At 32.0% G+C, this 14,702-nt stretch overlaps 3 protein-coding genes across 3 annotated transcripts; 1 reads left to right on the top strand and 2 right to left on the bottom strand.

Annotated features, from left to right (window-relative positions):
* Positions 1–9: 9 nt before the first annotated feature.
* LOC106350448 (uncharacterized protein At1g43920, Chloroplastic-like) lies at positions 10–315 on the bottom strand. The gene has a single exon (XM_013790333.1). It carries the CDS (start codon positions 313–315, stop codon positions 10–12), a length of 306 nt encoding a protein of 101 aa, XP_013645787.1.
* An 8,145-nt stretch (positions 316–8,460) lies between these two features.
* LOC106431866 (putative U-box domain-containing protein 50) lies at positions 8,461–12,032 on the top strand. Its single transcript, XM_013872704.3, has 6 exons — positions 8,461–9,322; positions 9,405–9,517; positions 9,600–9,736; positions 9,835–10,201; positions 10,279–10,419; positions 10,596–12,032. The coding sequence occupies exons 1-6, from the start codon at positions 9,121–9,123 to the stop codon at positions 12,030–12,032; spliced, it is 2,397 nt and encodes a 798-aa protein (XP_013728158.2). The 5' UTR covers positions 8,461–9,120.
* Positions 12,033–12,068: 36 nt separating this feature from the next.
* LOC111210845 (protein SKIP34-like) lies at positions 12,069–12,582 on the bottom strand. Its single transcript, XM_022711543.2, has one exon. The coding sequence runs from the start codon at positions 12,486–12,488 to the stop codon at positions 12,210–12,212; it is 279 nt and encodes a 92-aa protein (XP_022567264.1). The 5' UTR covers positions 12,489–12,582; the 3' UTR covers positions 12,069–12,209.
* Positions 12,583–14,702: the final 2,120 nt, after the last annotated feature.

The raw sequence follows: 14,702 nt of genomic DNA, 5'->3' as shown, positions 1-14,702 counted from the left end.
AACTTAAGTCTAAAACTTAGATCTAAAACTCTCAAGCACTTCAATGATCTCACCAATATCTTTCTTCAGCTCACCAATTTCTGTTTTAATCTCAGCCAAATCTTTTGCTATCATTGCTTGTTGACTTCTCAATATTCCAAGTTCTTCATGGTGTGCTTCATCAAGCCACTTGAACACATGGTTTGGACCATATATTTCTCCACATCTGTAAAATCTTCTTCCTGGATTTTGAGCTGTCTTTGACTCCAATATGATTGTGGGAGCTCCACATTCACATTTCCTAGGAATTCCACCTCCCTCAATGTGATTATCCATCTCGTCACACTCGAAATTGTACTTCTTTCCACTACAAAGCCAAATTTTGAACTGTTATTGGGTTACTGAACTTTCAAAATTTCACCTTTTTGATAAATAAACGAATAGGTTATAAAGAATTATGTTTATAAACAACAAGAACCCTAAATTTGACTTACCTCACCTTGGCTCTTCAGAAAGATGAAAGACCTATTTTTTCTCAGATTTGGGGATGAATCGTGTTTTTCTTTACTGGTAAAAGGGTTTTTACACAACTCATGACGTTTTTTAGATTTAATGAAACGCTTCGTTTTAATTTAACGGAGTTCCGTTGAGAAAAGCTAACACTGTCGACGGAGGGTTAACGACACTAAGAAATCAATAGTTTAAGGTTTAAAAGCCTAAAATTATAGTTCGAGGTTTTTCTTCCGAAAAATAAATAGTTCGAGGTTTAAATCACTAAATTCCCTAAATTTTTTTTATAAATTTAGTATATCAAATTAAATAAATAATGTTTTTAGGAGGTGGAGGTGAGCTTTAGCCCTGCGGAAGAGAAATTTTGTCTGGAACAAAGGTCGCAAAATATCTGGAAGACAAAACATAACACGTTTACTATTACTACTAGAGGTATCACCGCGCTACGCGCAGTTTGTTTGTCTATAAAACTTGCATATATATTTTTTATATTAAACTTAAATAGAAAAATTTAATTATATAACTTATTTGTTTTGATATAATATTTAACAAATTAGAAGGATTATTTTGCAAAATATAAGTTTTTTCTTCAAAATATTGTTAATTTATATTTTAATATATATTTTAGATTTAGACATAGTTAAAAATTCTATTAATCTTTTAGTAATCATGTTAAATTTTATTAAAAGTTCAAATACTCTATATTTAATAATTTTTTAATATTTTCTATTATTTTATGTTTCATATATTTCTTTATAAGTAATCTGATTTAATTTTTCAACATTTATTTGAAAAATAGGTAAATAACCTTCATTTCATATATATATATATATATATATATTCATAAATGTGTAATCATTTTGAATACTTAAATCTGTAAAGTTTGATAACCAATAAAATTATTCAATAATCTTTAATTTGAAACTATAGTTTTTCAATATTAAAATTCTTTGGTATTTACTATTTTTAAATGATAACTTATTAAAAAAATGTGAAAGCTGGAGATTTCAATGAGAATGATTCCATGTTTAGATACTACGTAAAAGTACTTTGGATAGATTATGCGTATTTCAATATGTAGATGTTATTAGTCATTGTTGTTGTGTAAAAAATAATATATATATATAATAACATTGCAATATTGTTTGTATGTTAGAGTAGAAACATACTTCCATTACTATTTTACATTCTTAAATTAATTATTAATTATTAAACAGTTTAAAATAGAATTAAAATAGCGGAAATCAGAATGTAAATTTTTCGAGATTTGAAAAGCTTTCTCATATTGCATCGATTGATGATGTTCTAACCTAAATTGATCTTTACAGAAAATTATTTCATAATGCATTGATTGGTGACTAAATTGAACTTTACACAAAATTATTTGGTATAACATTATAAATAAATGATAGAAAATTAATCTAATGGTATATATATATATATGATAGAGTGGAAATAACAACTAAAAGAATTACGGCAAATTTTTCAAATTGCTCTTTTAAGATTTAATAATTCACAAAGAGGAACATGACTAAAACATGTTTCATTACAGAAGTAAAAGACCATTCTACCTTTATTTTATAGATTTAAATATAATAATTATTTAAATAAAATAAAATAATAATTTTTATTTTTGAATAATACAGTTTTGAATTCGAATTTTTTTTATTTTTTCATATTTTAACTTGAAATCCCAAATTATTACTGAAACTAAAAAATTATATGTTGAAATTGTGTAGTTTGTTTTAAAGAAAAATCATGTACACACCCCTCTAATTTAAACCATAATTATATATTAGTTAACCATAGAAGTATAAATGTCTATTTATCTTTTAATGAAATCTTTTTTTTTGTCATTTTGACCCTTGAATGCTATATTTGTAACAAAAAAATTCTAGATCATCCTAAAAAACTTCTCAAAAAAGTATTTGTAATGAGCTAATCAAAAGCCACAAACATATTTTAATTTTTACTTTAATAGTATATGCTGATTTGTTTTAGTGGTACACACCAAAAGCACAAAGTTTCATTAATTATTTACTTTATTTAGTATATACAAATCTTGTATGTTCTGACAAACGTTTTGACATAACTTTATTTTAATTTATTTTGATATCAATTTTACAATACATTTAGAGTAGACATCAAAGTAACTCTTAAGATAATTTTTAGTTTTATTTTTACTGAATTTTAATTTTTATTTATAAATATGATTTCTTTATTTTTTTTTAACAAATTAAACACAATGTATTCATTTAGTTAGTTAAACGTTTTGTGTTGTTTGTCTGAAAATATCATATGAAGTACACTCTAAGAGAATGCTAAAATTTACTTAAATCGTATAGATTTTCTTGCGCTACACCTAACTGCTGTCTTATATATTTTAATTTGTTGCAAATGTGTTATGTATGTTTTTTATTATCTGTTCCTCTTTTCTACAACATTAACTTAATAAGTTATTTTTTTCTTAAGTGTTCTTGCATGTAAATGTTAATTACTTTATCAATATTGAGATTTGAGAGTATATTATATATATGAAAGTGTATTATATTTGGTTATAAAAGAAGAATATATAGTGCAACAAACATAGTTAAGGAGAGGAAGATATCTCTAGATTTGATATTTTTTAATGATGTTGATTGATTATTAATGTCCATTTAGTTATCATGTAGGGTTGTCTAGTATTTGTTTGGGAAGTTAATTTTTCTTAATCATCTTGTTTTGTTATTTTATAGTATGTTATATTTTAAGGAAAATTAATGAAAACCTGATGTTTTGGTTTTCTTTTAGCCAGCGAAGTGGAGATCGAAGGAAGGAGGAGCATCTTATACGTCGGCTATGGTTTAATAAATTAATAATTAAATTTTTTTTTTTTGCAAAAGAATATGACATGGCAATTTGAAAACATATGATTGGCTGATTTTTTTTGATGATGTGGATAGCTTCTCCTTTTAGTATAATATAGATTTGCAACTCTTATTATTATTGCTAGTAGATTAGTTTTATAAATGACCTTCTTTCTTCAATAATGTCATTACCAGCTTTTTATCCTCTCATCCACTTGCCCTTCATGCGTTTGCAAAATGCCGGTTTTACGTTCACCTTTTTCATCTGACCCGGATCTGGTTTAACCTGGCTATTTGCAGTTCGACCTATTCGAGTATGCTTACTCTGTTTATGTACAAAATCTTATACAGCTAAAGTAGAATACAGCACAACGTGAAGCTAAAACAATGTGAATACAGTGGAACGTGAAAACTAGAGCAATGTGAATACAGTGCAGCGTAAAAACTAAAACAATGTGAATACGGTACACCGGCTATAGGTTAAATTGTTTTTGTTTATAACAATTATGTTAATGTAAAAAAAAGGCTTATGATGTGGTGGATGAGACAAACTTCCAGATGGTAGGGGCGGGTTCCCTTTGTAAGAAAACGAAGGAACATAATTTTTTTTTTATTGTGCCCAGCAATTAAGGCACGTGATTAAGGCCTACTGTCGTACTATTGTTTAGAGCATCTCCTATCCTATAACTTTTACTTTATTCAACCTTTTACCATACACTAGGTTAAGACCCGCGCCTTGCGCAGAATGAATATTAAATATAAATTATTTTAAGTATTATATATTTTTTACATATTATGAAATAATAAATATATATTGAATAATTAAAAATTTAGTAACTATAACGTATATAATTAAATTGGTACAAATACTTAAATAAATTTTATTAATCGAGACAAACACTTTTTCTATTTTATATATGCTATAAAATTAAGTTTACATGATATTAACATAGATATATAGTACATTTTTAATAGTGACATCTGTTTAAAAAATATTTTATACTCATATTATTTTGATAGTTTGTATTTCTTTATAACAAAAAAAATAAATCAATGATAACAATAAAAAATTTGTGGGATGTTTAATAGTTTTAGTAATTTATAATTTTATAAACATTCAATGCAAAATCTAAAATCTAAATATTAAGTTTTCAATAATTGTTCAAAATGTTTATCAAAAAGATTTAAAGCAAATTCGAAATTAAAATACTTATGTATTTTATATGGTATATAATTTATTTTTTAAAAATATTAATATACATATATATAATATTTCCTACTTATGTAATTTCGTAATCATTTATATCTTGTTATAACGTAAATTTTAAACCATGGATCACAAAAATTTCAATGTAAGATTTTTAACAACTTTAGTCATTTAGATTCGTTTTTAAAAATTCAAAATATAGCATATACGAAAAAATTTAAATTTTTATTATATAGTTAATGTGGTTGTTTAATTTATTTTAATAAGTTAAAATTTTTTTAAAAATGATAGAGAATAGAGTAATTTTTATCAAATCTTTATTATTCAAAATCATTAATTGTCATATATACTTTAGCCACATTAGGTAATTCCGTGATTTTTATTTAAGGAAACAATGAAGAACATTTATGATTAATTTATGGTTAGTTTAATAAAAAGCTTATTATATATTTATATGGACCAACATATTTTTCTAAGGATTCTAAGAATGATTGTGGTGATGACATGTGGCTACAAAAATATGTTGTAATGCTTCTCTTTTAATATATAGGGGATGTATAATTGCAATGTATATCGCCAACTAAGCCTAGTCGTGTAGTGTCAAATACAAACTTAATATATACTCTTTCCAAGAGAAAATATAGGAATAATTGTTTTGGAAATTTATGTGAAACAATCATCTTACCTGATCATGGGACCAAATATTGAAGTTTAAAACACTACGTAATTAAAATTGATCAAAAAAAACATTATGTAATTAAACAAAACTGAACCATTAAGTGGAACTAAATGCATGTTCAACCTTACTTTATTTTCCCTTCTAAAATAGAGTTTAAAATAAAAAATACTCTAATGGTATTATATTTTTTATTCTATAATAGTGTAAACATATTTTCTACTCTATATATAGATTAATTTTATTTATTTTATGTTCAACATTTTATTTTTTACTCTAAAATAGAGTATCATTGGAGCAATATCCAACTCTATTATAGAGTTACTCTATATTAGAAGAAAAAATAGAGTAAACCATTGGATATGGTCTAAGAGCATCTCCAACACACCTCTATTTCTACCTCTATAATAGCATTTAGAGGCAAAACCACTCCAACCCATCTCTATTTTTGCCTCTAAAATAGAGATTGTTATTTTCTCCTCTATTTATAGAGAAAGAAATAGCATTCCTCTATATTTTGCTCTATATGTAGAGATCTCTATTTTAGAAAAATACATTGGAGTAAAACCCTCTATAATAGAAGAAAAAATAGAGAAATACATTGGAGATGGTCTAAGGGCATCTCCAATCCTACTATATTTTTCACTCTAAAATAGAGTTTAGAGTAAAAATGTCTCAATTGTACTATATTTCTCACTCTATAATTGAGTAAAAATAGGTTTACTCTAAATATATAGATTTGTTTTTTTTGGTTCATCATTCTATTTTTTACTCTAAAATATAATATCATTGGAGCAAATTCAAATTCGATTATAGAATTAGTTTATTTAGAGTAAAAAAATTAGAATAAGCCATTAGAGATGGTGTAAGTGTAACAAAAAGAATAAGAACGAATTTAATAAATCTGACAGTCTTGGCTTATGGTGGTTCACTGGTTCTGTTCTGAAGCTTTTAATATAACGCGATGATTGTAAAATTCATTAAAAATTAAATGTGTAACTCGGTTTTAAGATTAAGTGTCTGACTGTAAAGTATTGAAAAGTAAAAGTTAATGGTGAAAAAAATATAACGCTGGTTCCCATCATTTGACAACCAGTCAAGTGAAAAAATAAGAAAAGAAAATTGATAAAATTTACTCTCATTATCGCTCCATGTGGCGTAAGATTGTCATCCTCCCTATCCAAGAGTAATCCTCTTTTTTTTTTTCCGTCTAAGTAGATTTTTAATTGAAAAACGACCGAAGCCCAGTGAAAGCTTACAGACACCCGAAAGCCCACATCGAAAGCCCATAAAAAGAAACCATACAAATTAGGCCCAAGTCCATAACCCAAACACCTCATTCCCGACAACAAGCGATTCGCCCTAGCTCAGGGCCCAAACCCGCAACGTCGCCACCACCGGGAGCACCTACGTCGGAGAGGACGCGTCTCACCGGCATTACAGGAACCTGCATCACTGTGACCGGCCTAATCCATGACCTCCACACCCTCTTAACCGCAGCCGTGAGTTACTCGTGTGTTATCTTTATCGGATAGATCAATCGCCGTAGCGAGATCACATCCGCCACCGTTCGAGCAAACACCCGAGGAACATCACCGCCGCACAGACCATCACCAACTTGCATAAGACACCTCTCTCTTCCAACCACGAGAGATCGCCCTCGGAGCTCAACCGACAAACTCAAGAAAAAATGAAAAGACAAACCCTAAAACCAAATCTAGAATAAAAAAACAAGAGCCGACGAGGTAAGGTAAAGAGATCCTTCACCCCTCGGAGCACGAGCCGGCGACGCAGAGCTGGGTAAGCCTCCACCTCCCGAGGACTTTGCCGACGACGCAGAGCTGAGGAAGCCTCCACCCTCCCGAAATCTTAAACGGCGACGACGGAGCTATCATAGCCTCCGCCTCCCGAAGCAAAAACTAACCTCAAACGAAAACCTGTAGCGACTAACCGCCGTCCTACAACCTCACTACGAATCCAGAACAGGAGGATTTGCCGCCGATTGAAGCTCTCCATCAGCAGAACTCTTCCCGGAACAAACCCTAACCCAGATTCGGAAATATATCGGAAGGGCCACCGGATCGAAGCACACAGAGTAGAACTAGACTGGATCGACAAGGGGAAGAGCCACCGGCGCCGGTACGCGCTCGGACGCGCAGCCGGACGCCGGCCTTCTCTCACACGCGTTTTCTCTCTTTCTCTCTCTTTCTCTCTCTGATATAGTATTGGTTAGTTATTTGAGAGTAATCCTCTTTATCTCTTATATTAGGTCTTTATTATTATTCATTTACTTTATTTTACTCTCATTTATTCTCATTTACTCTCATTTACTCTAATTTATTACCAATCATATTTTCTTTTTTTTACTCTCATTTACTCTAATTCTCACCTTTTCTTTTTCTCTCAATTACTCCATTTTTATTTACTCTCAATTACTCTAATTCTTACCAATCACACTTCCAATAACTTGGGCTAAGTGTAACAGTTGCTTTTGTTCTTTGACCGAACAGGCACGTGCGCGGCATGTTTTGATTCATTATTTTTCTTGTCGAGGATTTCGGCCACGCACGTGCATCCCCGTCCTCGTCTCTAATTACTCTCTCTAACCTTTTGTTTTTTTTTGTCTTAATCTCTATTTTGTCTTAGTCTCATATTCTCTATTTCCTGTGAATAAATCACTATGTTGTGTTGTTAATATCGAATTTTACGATCCATGCTTGATTTTGGTATATGACTATGAATTAACTATTATGACATGATATCAGAACCAATATTATTGTGTCTGAGAACACAAAAAAATATTTAGAATACTCTGGTAAACACACATGCAAATGGTATAAACTTCAAACAATGCTACACGCCTACAGTTCGTGGCTGTATCGTAACAAACCACTTGGGGGTGACAGTGCTAGCACACTGCACACCTCAAACAATGCTTTACATTAAACTACAATACAATACGAATGATTTTCAGAAACGAGTTAACTTAACAGTGAGAAAACAGGAGAACATATACTTAAGAAAGAAAAAACAACTAAACAATCACACACAATTTCACAAAGAATACGTGGAGTGTGATTGATTAGTCAAACATTACAGCCATGCGATTAAAGAAAACGCGACACTGCAAGCTGTAAATAGCTGTATTTAGTTTAAAATTAAAGTTACCCCAGTAAATTAAAATATTCACCGGTTTATTATTATTCTAACGAATATGACATGTTCTTTTTAACAAAAAGAACACCATGACATTGTCATGATTACGCATTCATCTGATAAAGTATCTATGATTAACAAGTCTAAATGTTATTGTGTCAGAAATATACATTTGCTAATATATATGTGTAAGGAATTTGTTGTTATACCGTCAGTTATATTTCTTCCACATATTTTATAAAATGCACATGTTTTAGATGTGTGATGTATATTCTATATTTATTCTTCACTGACCTACTTACAAAACCTAATACAGATTTTACAATCTCAAAGGATGTTTATGAACTTTAGGCTACGAATGGGGACTCCGTTAAATCAAAAGGAGCTCTAATGGCCTTTAAAAGTCATAACGAGTTGAAGACTGAACCTGGTGGGCCTTTTCAAAGCTTCTGTGCTCAGGACAAGACTCTTACCTGACATATATCATACACACAAATTATGAATCTTTAATCTAGCTGATGCTTTGGTCACCACGATGTTACATGGTAGCACGTCATGTTGTGTGTATATCTTTTTTGAAATTTTCAGGCTGTTTCCAATAGTCAACTTAACAAAAATACGAAAAGTCAAAAATCTTTCTCTCTCAAGATACAATTACATAAAAAAACCAGATCGAAACTCTGTCTTCGAAAACCATTCATCAGATACAAAACACTCACAAGAAAAAACAAAAAACAAAAAAAAAGATGGAAGAAGTTCAGAATCAGGTATTGGAAGAAGAAGCAAAAGGATCAACGACGGTGGAGAAAGTGTACATAGCCGTAGGAAACGATTTACAAGAAGGTTTCAAGACGATCGACTGGGCTTTAAAGAAATGGAACAACATACCAATCTCCATCGTTCTTCTCCACCTCTGCAGCATTTCTCAAGATTTCGTCTACACCCCTTGTACAATCTCTTCCTTCTCAATTCGCACCTCTTACTTTTTCTTTTCAATCATATAAACCCCCAATTTACATCATTATCATAGTTGGGAAGCTTCCAGCGAGTTCTGTGAGCGAGGAGAAGCTTCAAGTACTGAGAAAGTACGAGGACCAAAAGATCAACAAGTTGTTGTCTAAATACGTTACTTTTTGTAAAAAGGTTTTTCTGTTAATTCCGTTATTATATTCAGGGCAACGTACTCAGTTTTTTAATTTTCTTATGCTGTTTTGTTAAATAACAGTTACAGGTGAAAGCAGAGTTACACAAGGTGGAGAAGGAAGATGATTCAATCCAAGTACTAATCTTAGATCTGATCACAAAGCTCCGAATCACAAAACTCGTCATGGGAATCACTTTCATGAGATCTTCTTCATCTTGGTAACTTCTTAAACACGTTTAAAGTTCCCAACTTTAACCTTAGAAAAAAAAATCCATTTTAAAAAAATGCGACTTTTTTTTTGTTTTATGAAACTCAGGAAATCGAAGAGTGCGATAAGCGGATCGTTCCACATATATCAGAATAAACCGGATTTTTGCGAGTTTTATATAATCTGTGGAGGCAAAATGGTTTTGCTAAAGAGAGAGAACGATGCCAACAACAATATTAGAAGCTGGATTGGTAAAATGTTCCATGATCCGGGGAGAAACCTAGACCGTTCATCTAACGGCAGTGATGATCCAGCGGCTAGTGGAAGTCCATGGGATAAGAACTTGCAGGAGATGGAGATTTATTTCCAGCAACTGTTGAGTTTGAATCTTGACGAAGACGATGAAGACAATGTCCAAGAAGAAGAGGATGAAGATGGTGGTGAGGAGGTGGCACTAGACGTGCTGCAACATTTGGTAAAAGAATATACCTTTTTTTTATTCGTTTTTCTTAAATAATTTTAATTGCATTTTTCATGTGTTGAAAATGTCAGAATGTAGGAGAGAAGTTAGAGTATGTGAGAAGAAAGGTGAATGAAGCTAAGCTGATGATAGATGGAAACATGAGAGAAGTCAAAGTCAACGCTGAGAGATCAGACAAAGCTGAATGGGCTATCTCTTTATGCAACTGCAGAGTGAGTAAACTGACACTTAAAACAAGAACTTTAAAATTTCGAGAATGTTTATAACGGCAGTTAATAGTAACAAAAATCTTTATATATACCTATGTATCTATATGTTTTGTTACTATTAAAACCTGCATGTTGTCATTCCGTGTCCTAAAACTTTTTGTTGGTTGGTTTGAAACTAGATTGAAGAGCTTGAAGCTGGGATCAAAGAAGAAAGCGAGAGACGAGAGAAGCTTCAAGGGACACTAGATTCAGACAGAGAATGCATTGAACAAACAAAGAACGACATTGAAAAAGGAAAAGCAAAGCTAGTTTCTCTTGGGGAGCTTCGAGAGGAGCTCTCAAGCAAGGTTGAGACAATGAGGGAAGCTAAACTACAAACAGAAGCTGAGCTGGAGAGGGTCGCGTTAGAGAAAGGAGAGATGATAATGGAGATCGAGAAACTTAGGAACCAAAGAGATGTGTTCAACCGTAGGATTGAGTTTTGCAAAGAGAAAGAGGCTACAGGGTTTGCTGCAGATGAAGTGAAGTGTGGGTATAGAGAGTACGTTGCAGAGGATATAAGACTGGCCACAGAGAGTTACTCTGATCGTTTGAGGTTAAAATCTGGCGGCAACTGGACGAACGTGTACCGAGGGAGGATCAAACACACAACCATGGCTGTGAAAGTGATCGGCGACCGTTTATCGGATGAGGAGTTTGCAGCAAAGGTGAAGCTTTTGAATGAGATTAGACATCCTAACTTGGTAGCAATAGCTGGATACTCTCCAGAGAGGCCTAAGTGCATACTCTTCGAGTATATGCATAGTGGGAACTTGAGGGACAATCTATTCACATCGCAGAGGAAATCAAGAAGAAGCAAGATACTTAAATGGCACGATAGGATCCGTATAGCTCACCAGGTTTGCTCTGGACTGGGGTTCTTACATTCCGTTAAGCCGAAACCGATAGTCCACGGTCGCCTCACGCCGTCCAAGATCCTCTTGGACCGTAACCTTGTAGCTAAAATAACAGGTTTTGGACTTGCAATGCATAGTGACCAGTCTGATACAAAGCCTGATGTGATGGCTTTCGGAGTATTGCTACTTCATCTTTTAACCGGGAGAAACTGGCCCGGTTTGCTTAAGGCGATGTCGATGAACCAGGCGAGTATTCTCAGGGATTTGGACCAGACAGCTGGTAAGTGGCCGTTGGAGTTAGCTAAGGAGTTCGGTGCACTTGCGGTGAAGTGCTCTTCGGTTAACAGAGGAGGGAACATGGAGTTTTCGACGAAAGAGATCATGGAGGAGCTTGGTAAGATAATGGAGAAAGCTAATGAGTTTAGAACCAAAGGAGGATACGAGGAAGCAACTAACTCAAAGAACGATGAAGCAGATCCGAATGATATACCGAGTGTTTTCATATGTCCTATACTTCAGGAAGTGATGAAGAATCCACATATTGCAGCAGATGGGTTCTCGTATGAGCTTGAGGCAATAGAGGAGTGGCTAAGCATGGGACATGACACATCTCCTATGACGAATCTGAGACTGGATTATCAAGTTCTGACACCGAACCATACTCTTCGTGCTCTCATTCAAGATTGGCATAGCAAAAAAGCAGCACAAGCTTCCTCCTGAGTTTCTACTTTTGTATACACACAACACAACAACAACTAAAAAAAAAAGTTTCTAACTTTGTAATTTAATTAATTGATATTATCAAAACACAAACAACAAGAGAGAGTTTTTAAGTGAGGAAGAGATTCATAGCAACAGAACAAACAAACAGAGGAGAGGAAGAAGACGAAAGATACTTCATTTGGTTGAGAAGAGGCGATCGATTCGATCTTTCTGCTCTTGGAATCTCCGTTCTAAGAAAGCCTCCATGATCTCCATGACGGAAACGAATCTCTTCATCTGCTCTAACCGACGGCTGAGCTCCGCTTCTCTCGCTCTGGCTCGTCGCAGCCGCGCCTCTGTTTCCGCGAGCCGGTCACGAAGATCGTCGACCACCAACGAATCTTCGTTTTCTCCGTCGTGGGATCGGCTACGGAGGGTGTTGCGTGAAAACGATTGATTGTGACCGTAACACATCGTACATAAAGAGGAGAGAAAAGATGAACACAAAATTGATTTTTCTTTTTCTTTTTTTTTTGGTTTTGAGTTTCTGTCTGAAGAAGAAGAAACAGAAACGAAAAACTGAACAAGGGTATTTTGGGAAGTTGACCAAGATTTCAAAAACCTTCTATTACACCGAGAAGGTTTTATCCTTTCTCTTAGGTCTAGTCATATTTTTCCGAATTCGAATAACCGAACTGAACCAAATCGAAATGAAGTTTGGTTCGAATTCATCATATCAATTATCCAAACGGATCTTTTATCTTTAGAATTAAAAAAATTCAAAAGCAAATCAAAAGCTGAATAGATATCCGAATTAATTGTAACTAGAGTTGCACGGGTATTATTTTTATTTTTAAAAATCAAATTAAGATTCATTATGGTTTTTAGTTTTGTTTGCATTGTGTTAGTATATTGTTCTTAGATATTTAATCAAACATATTGAATGTTTTAATAACTGAACCGACTAATTAGATCAGTTCAATCGTGACTTCTTTACTAAGTTGAACCCATGTTGTTTCTAAAACAGATTTGTGTTGACCCATAAAATTAACCAAAACTATTAGAACCGTTAGAATAGATGTATGATTTTGTTGAAAACCCCAATTTATATTTGAACGATTATTCTTCTAGTGGTTGTACATCAAATATAGTTTCTAACATTCAATGCATATTTGATTTAGTTGGGTTTATTATAAGAAGAGCAAGTCTCATATAAATACATAATTTTCAAGTTTTGGTCACAAAAATACACCACAAAGAGGAAAATGACCAAAATGTTTTATTTAATAGGTAAAAGGATATTAATATCCTAGATATGTAAAAAAAACAAAAAATAATAAAAAAATAATTTTTTTTTATAGTTTTAGATTATATGTTTTCAAGTTCAAACTTTTTTATAAATTTTTCTTTTTTTGAATTTTTTTTTTTGAATTTTTTTGAATTTTTTTTCAAATTTTCTTTTTGTAATTCGAAAATACTTTTTGAAACTATTTTTAAAATTTTTATTTTCAAAATTTTAATATTTATTTTCTATTTTAAAATTTTAAACCTCAAACTCAAATCCCCACCCCTTAACTCTAAACTCTAAGGTTTGGATTAGTTAACCCTAGGGGTATAAGTGTATATTTACCTCTTTAATGAAACATTTTGGTCATTTTGATTCTTAGAGTTTATATTTGTGATAGAAACTTTTTTAGTGTTATCCTAGGGTATTTCCCTTATAAGAATGAATATATTGATAGATAAAGCGACGAAGAAAAGAGTACAAAAATAAAAATGTTCGAAATTTTTTTACATGTTGTAAGATAAAATGGGAAGAAGAGAAAACACCAAAGTCGTACATGATTTTATTCCGAGATTCTGGTTAAACATTGCTTATCTTGGACGACTTCCATGTAAGTCGTCGGACGGACGACTTTTGTGTAAGTCGTCTAGAAAAAATATTTTTTTTGTTTTATTTTTTAATTGCAAAACTAACTTGAGACGACTTACATGAAAGTTATCTAGGTATAACAAAATATTGATTTTTTAATTTTTTACATGTAAGTCGTCCACGAAAAGTCAAATTTCTAACACAATCCGGTCAAATGCAAAACTAACTCATTTTCTCTAGACAACTTACATAGAAGTCGTCTTGAATTTTTTTTTAACAAACAAAGATGGACGACTTCCATGTAAGTCGTCTATGTTAAAAATCAATTGCAAAACTAACCTAAATGGACGACTTTCTAGAAGTCTACCAGACGACCTCCTAGAAGTCTACCAGACGACCTCCGTGGAAGTCGTATGCGTCAATGTTTAATAAACTTTCATTTTTTCTAAAACTATAAAGATTTTTTAACTTTTTTTGTTAATTCATATTTATTAGTCAATATTGGGGCTACTGAATGAAATTTATAACTTAATTGGATATATTTATAAGGTTATCAACATTCATGCTTAGTAAAGTTTCTAGCTAATTGAGAAGACTTCCGTGGAAGTCTTTTACATTAGTTTTTGTTAATTTGTTAAGTAACTTTAAGATATGTTTATTTAATTTTTAAAAGTGTTAAGTAACTTCAAGAATATCAAGTAACATGGTTTAATCTGTCTTCTCAGATCATAAGACATACTTTTTACTTATGTATCTAATGAAAGTGTTTCTAGCTTTAAACTTATGTAACGTTTTATCTTTTGTGAATTTGACTA

This window comes from Brassica napus, chromosome A6 (assembly GCF_020379485.1).
Source record: "Brassica napus cultivar Da-Ae chromosome A6, Da-Ae, whole genome shotgun sequence".
In the NCBI taxonomy this organism is placed as follows: Eukaryota; Viridiplantae; Streptophyta; class Magnoliopsida; order Brassicales; family Brassicaceae; genus Brassica; species Brassica napus.
Note: the sequence above shows the minus strand (reverse complement) of the source record. Positions and strands in the feature narration are given on the sequence as shown.

Excerpts from the sequence above, each read along its gene's own strand:
- LOC111210845 (XM_022711543.2), bottom strand. The coding sequence starts at position 12,488 with ATGTGTTACGGTCACAATCAATCGTTTTCACGCAACACCCTCCGTAGC.
- LOC106431866 (XM_013872704.3), top strand. The coding sequence starts at position 9,121 with ATGGAAGAAGTTCAGAATCAGGTATTGGAAGAAGAAGCAAAAGGATCA. Across the intron at positions 9,518-9,599 it reads ACGTTACTTTTTGTAAAAAG|TTACAGGTGAAAGCAGAGTT; the intron begins GTTTTTCTGTTA and ends GTTAAATAACAG. Across the intron at positions 10,202-10,278 it reads TAGACGTGCTGCAACATTTG|AATGTAGGAGAGAAGTTAGA; the intron begins GTAAAAGAATAT and ends TGAAAATGTCAG.
- LOC106350448 (XM_013790333.1), bottom strand. The coding sequence starts at position 315 with ATGGATAATCACATTGAGGGAGGTGGAATTCCTAGGAAATGTGAATGT.